Source organism: Mastigoproctus giganteus, chromosome 12, assembly GCF_048544385.1.
Source record: "Mastigoproctus giganteus isolate SK-2022 chromosome 12, ASM4854438v1, whole genome shotgun sequence".
NCBI classification, from domain to species: domain Eukaryota; kingdom Metazoa; phylum Arthropoda; class Arachnida; order Uropygi; family Thelyphonidae; genus Mastigoproctus; species Mastigoproctus giganteus.
Window position 1 is genome coordinate 70,637,256 of NC_143586.1, and position 5,844 is coordinate 70,643,099.

The 5,844-nt window shown below is 39.2% G+C and overlaps 1 protein-coding gene across 1 annotated transcript; it reads right to left on the reverse strand.

Moving 5' to 3' along the window:
* Nucleotides 1–1,204: 1,204 nt before the first annotated feature.
* Nucleotides 1,205–4,264, reverse strand: LOC150077176 (uncharacterized). Its single transcript, XM_090385803.1, has one exon. It carries the CDS (start codon nt 4,262–4,264, stop codon nt 1,205–1,207), a length of 3,060 nt encoding a protein of 1,019 aa, XP_090241929.1.
* Between the last annotated feature and the right edge of the window lie 1,580 nt (nt 4,265–5,844).

Here is a 5,844-nt window from a genome sequence, read left to right on the forward strand (position 1 = left end):
AGCGAGACTCAGAGTTTTGATTCGTGAAAGTTTTGATGTATACAGATGTCATCACCCTTTGTTGCTGCTCTGGATACTAAAGACGGACAAATGGTCTTTGTGCTAAGTACAAAGCATAAATGGTTTATCAAGGCATTTGACAGTAACATCCATATAGTACAAGAAAACCCGTATGAAGAAACAAGTTAAAAAAAAAAAAAAGTACAGGAACTTTTATAACTCACTAGCATGATAAAAAATGGCCTGCCTTCAATAGAGATCACTTGACTAATGTTATGCCTATATGGGCAGGTTCCTTACTTATGATTCTAACAAACTGGATTGGTAGAAACCCGTTATGATAACAACAATAAAAAAAAAAATGTTTTTTTTTTTTTTTTACCTAAAATCTGTGATAGTATTATATATAGTATACTTGTAAAAAAAGACAAAACAGACATATCGGCACCATTAATAAAATATTACACTACAAGGTGTATCACTCGTGATCAGCTATCTCTTGCAGCTGGTCAGAAACGAACAGCAACAATATTTTGACGTTTTGATTGTGACAAAGCCGTTGCTTTTTTTCGCTTTCTATTGCAGTTCTGAACTGAGGAATGACTAGGTCTACAGTGGAAATTTGCTAGCTACTTTTGATTTCCGAGCTGGCTTCATCCTTAGTTCCTTGCCTCACTCCTTTGTGCCAACTTCAACAATTTATCGCCTTTAAGCTGCGTCAACACCATTATGCCAGTATACTTGCGTTTCCAAATTTTGATGAAGACTTCATTCCACTTATCTAATCCTATTGTTAGCTCAGAAACCCCAGAAACAATAAATGTTGATATATATATATATATATAATAGCGAGCTATGTAAAACTCAAAGGAAAAAAATATACACGAAATGATTAATACAGAACATCCATCACAAACTATCACAGCAGTGAAAGCAAACTGTGACTGCGATAGGCTACACATGTGACATCATATCTACTAAGTTTTGTAGTAACTGCCTTGTTTCAATATATCACATCAGCTGACATCTCCATGAGCACCAGTTAAATTGCCCTTTCCAGAGTTTTTCTCTCTCTCTCTGTCACACACACACACACACACACACACACACACACACACACACACACACACACACACACACACACACACACACACACACACACACACACACACACAAATTCCCTGTGCTGAATTCAAAAAAATATTTACATATGAGCAGTGCGCGCAATATGGAGAAAGAAGGACACCTTGTCATTACTCTGTTTCCCACACATGTTGCATGTGAATGGATCTTTATAACCATGGTAACCCATATGCATTGTATACATCACACAGTCTTTAAATGCCATATCGCAATAGTTACAGGCGTATGCATCCTGCCACATTGAGACAGTCTTATCCGACTTAGATTTCCGTTTCTCTTCCTTAAGTTGAGAACTCTTAGTTGTCTCTGACTTTGTTTCTTCCCCTTTGCTTGAAGAATGGCACTGATTTTCTAAGCTTTCTAATGAAGAGGGGGTTGTGAGAGGATCGGGATGATAGAAACTGCTTTGGAACGTAAGAGGCTTATGACTGTTTACAAAACCATTATGTCTAGGAATCAAGGAAGTAGGTAATCCTTTTGGGGTCAAATGGTAGTTTAAATCTATATGAGATGCTTGTGATGTTGCTTTTGACCACACTGTAATACTATCAGTAGTCAGCTGGACTGGTTGAGAGCGAGGATTACAGCTATCCGGCATGGATAAGTCCAATTGCTCTCTTAGTAAATATGGTTTTTTGTCGCTTCTAATATTTCCTGTGGAAATAGCAGGCATTTGCTGTGCATCTTGGGGCCGAAACGGCTCTTTTTCTGTGGTTTGCTCTAAAATATCCATGGCGTCCGAGGTGGGACTGGAATCCATGTCTAAAATTTCAGGTGACGATTGACGCTCTTGAAGTTTAAGGCAAATGCGATCGAGCTTAAATGCTTTTCCTTTTCGACGATTACGTGGTTGGACGGGTGTAGAACACCCTGATGCAGTGACGATTATACTGGAGTCTTCTTTGTGGTTGTCAAATGTCACTACAGGCAGGGTAGTTTCTGCTAGAGAAATAACAGGTTTAGGGATGCTTTTGTAGCTGCTAAGATCCAAAGGCGAGGAAGTTTCGAATATCTCTTCAGGGGAGATCTTTGCTGTTGGCAAGCTTGCAGTAGATGTATGAGGCATAACTGGGCTCACAGGTTGATGACTGGGACTAGTATGAGATACTATAACACTGTTATTAAGAAGTTCACTCTTTATGGAAGCATCCACAACTTGTGACTGATATAAGGAAGGATTATTTGTGCTTGACTGTTTAGGAGAAAGAGATGTGATCCGGGATGCGCCTGCTTGGATAACCGGAGAAGGCAAAGAAGTCTTTGCACCATCCGTCTCTGGTCTTTTATTTTCGTAGTTGTTATTCATGGTGATCTGGGAAGAAAAATTATTTCCCTCGGTAAGTGAAGCATCGACCACTGGAACCTTCTTTTTCTTCCCATTAGGGTGACAGAGATCTGGATTAAAATTGTAAATTCCATTGTCTGATATACTTTTCTGATTTATAGGAAAATTGCCTGGGAATGAAGGTTCCTGCATCTGAAGAAGAACTTCTGAACTGATGCCATAAAGTTTGCAGAGATCTTGGTTTTCTGAAGCAGCATGAAGCACCATATGCTTGTTGAACAGCTCCCTAACTTCGGTTGTGAAGTCACATAGATTGCACTTAAGAGACGTTGGAAGTATGTGGTCTGGACCAGTGATATCATGGTATTCAAGAGCTGGTGGTCGGATGAACATATTAGTAACTGCTGGGATGCTTCCGGGGAAGCCATTGATGAGGGGTGGTGGAGGAGGTGGGTATAAAAAAGACATTCCTATGGTGGAAGGAATTAGAGGGGGCATGTTAGGATAAGTGACTGGTTGATTCATAACAGGAGTCATTGAGTTTATTGTATTTACTGCATTCATGTTGTTCATGCTGGACTCTTCATTTTTACCCTTTTTAGGCCTGGGGCCTCGTCTTGTCCCGTAGACGTCTATGACTGGAAAAGGATTTGGAGTGCCATCAACATTGAGCACTGTAGATGGCTTGTGTGTGTATTTGCGCAAGTGAAGCTTGAGACTGTGACAATATTTTGTAGCATAGGAACAGTCAGAACAGCGATATTGGTATATATTGGAATGGGATTTCATGTGACTGTTTAACATTGACTTATTAACACAACTGTAGTTACATTTTGAACATTTAAAAGGTTTTGAGCCAAAATGGTTTCTCAGGTGATATTCTAAATGATGCTTATACTCTGTAACAAAAGGGCACTTGGGACAAGTCAGAAGTTTTTCCGCTTTGATATGGGTCTTGCTGTGTTCCCAAAATTCGTTTTTACTGATAGCCACAAAACTGCACTGTTTGCAACGGTAATGTCGGGATTTTCCGTTTGAATTAGAATTGTTACTATTTCCAGTTTCTTCAACTTCATCATTTCCTTCCTCGCTTGATATTTGCGTTCTTGACCAGTTATCTGGGGGAGTATCAGAGTGAAAGTCCTTGACATGTCTTTTGAGTCTTCCTTCAGTTCTGGAGGTATAATCACAGAGTGGACACTTGTATTCAAAATGAGTGTTCATGTGGGAATTAAAATGAAATTTGGAAGTCCCTGAGTAATTGCAAATATGACATTGGTAAACCTCCCCTGACGCATCATGATCCCCAGAAGCAGGAAGTCCAATACCATTCCTCTCGTTCTCTGCGCCTCCATCACCATCTGATGAATAGTTGGAAATGTTTAACTTCATTCCCAACATTCCATTCTTTTCAAGAGCACACTGAAGCTGAGCCAAGGGACTCGGCATCTCTTCATTGTCTTCGTGACCACTTGTAGCATCATTGGTTGCTGATTCACTGTCTTCTGATAAGGACATCCCATCCCTACCAGAGTTTGTATTTCTTATCAAAAAACTTGGATTCATAATAGTGGAAGTAATACTAGCCGATTCTGTTGGAAGAGCAGGGGAGGATGCCAGAGATGTACCCCCCGGCGAAGATGCAGGTGAATCATCTAGTTGAGAAGTTCTGTCCCTCTCGAGATCTGGAGACAAGCCATTCACCTGTATTACTCCAATGTCCGCAGAATCTTTCCGTACGTTGTCTTCGATGCAAACAGGTGGAGCCATTGTAGCTTTGCACTCAAATGTAACACATGATCGAAACTCAGCTGTTAGTGTTCCAATAGAATTCATCATTCTATTTTCCAGGATGCTCTAGTCATCAGCTTTCGCCCTGTGAAACTGGCATTCTAGTTACCATTAGTCCGACATTTGGGCTCCATGTACAAGTTTTCCAGACGTTCGTGAAAGCCTAGAAATTTAAAAATAAATACTTTAAAAATTGAATATAAATTTAAAATTCAAATTAATTTTTAAAAATAATTGCTTGTATACAAAATGAAATACTATATATAAAACACTGCATGATATGTTTTACCTAAAGCCGTTTGTTCATTTTGTACAAATCAGGTGTCGCGTGAAAAAAAAGTGTAGAAATAAAGAGATTTTGAGAGTTGAGATAAAGGTAGGACATAAAGTTATCCGAGCAGTGTACAGACGGCAAGGAAAGCTCATGATATCCTATAGAGGTATGGAAGTAATAATCATTGTACGAGGCAACTGCAGACCACACCTAAAAAAAATAAAACATCGGTTTATTGAAAGAGTTCACAGAACGGTATACTCGCCTGGTGAGATCGTTAAAGCGGTGTCCATATGAGGCAAGACTTTGAACGTGGACTGCAGAGCTTGGCAACCTGATTGCAGTAATATCGATAACATGGGCTCTGGTACAAAATGCATGACACTCCCTCCCCCTTGAAGTTGTATATGTGTTTGGTAAATGCAACAAGTCAATTCTATCATATGATAAATCAATAAGATAAAAAATTAATAAAATAAAAACATTTTTATTCAATTTGTAGAATTTTTGTCCATTATTAAAAATTAATTTAATTACTTAAGAAATATAATATTAAGATCTCAGTCTTGGAGAATTGCGAGCCCGGGTACTGTAACCCATCCATTCCCCCAGCCCAATCGCCCTTCCCGGATTAAGGTCTGTTAAGAGAAAGTAAAATGCATGAGGGAAATTTTCGCTGTTATAAATGATTCCAGTACTACGGATCTTAAATTCAAACTACGGGAAAAGAGATTTAGACTGGATTATAAGAAGTTTTAGTCAGCAGCTTGGAGAAACTCAAAGTTTAGCTGAATTGCATAAGGATGGAAACACAGCCGGTTAATTTCGTTATTTTTTTTTATCGTTATCATTTTCTTTTCTGTTTGTTTTAGCTGGTGAAGCAAAATCCTTACACCATATGGTTAATATTAATATCCTTCTGATTCTTATACATGCCACAGATGGCTGCAAAGTTATTCAGCAAGGGGAATGCCAGAGCTGTATTCAACTCTAGCAGTAAGCTACAGAATCTTGAAATAACTGGGAGTAAAGTGGAGGAGAAACTGTTGAAGATAAACACAAGAAAGGCACCCGGGGTGGATGGGATCTATCCAGTTATATTAAAGGAGGCAGCAAAGGAAGTAAGCAAACCCTTAGCCATAATTATGAGAGCTTCCTTGGACTCACGGGAGGTGCCCATAGACTGGAAATGTGCAAATGTGACCCCAATTCACAAAGGAGGATCAAAGGCTGACACAAGTAATTATAGACCTGTGAGCTTAACTTCTGTTCCAGGAAAATTAATGGAGGCACTGGTTAAAGAAGCACTGCAGGATCATTTAGACAAGACTTCAGTTATAGCTCAGACACA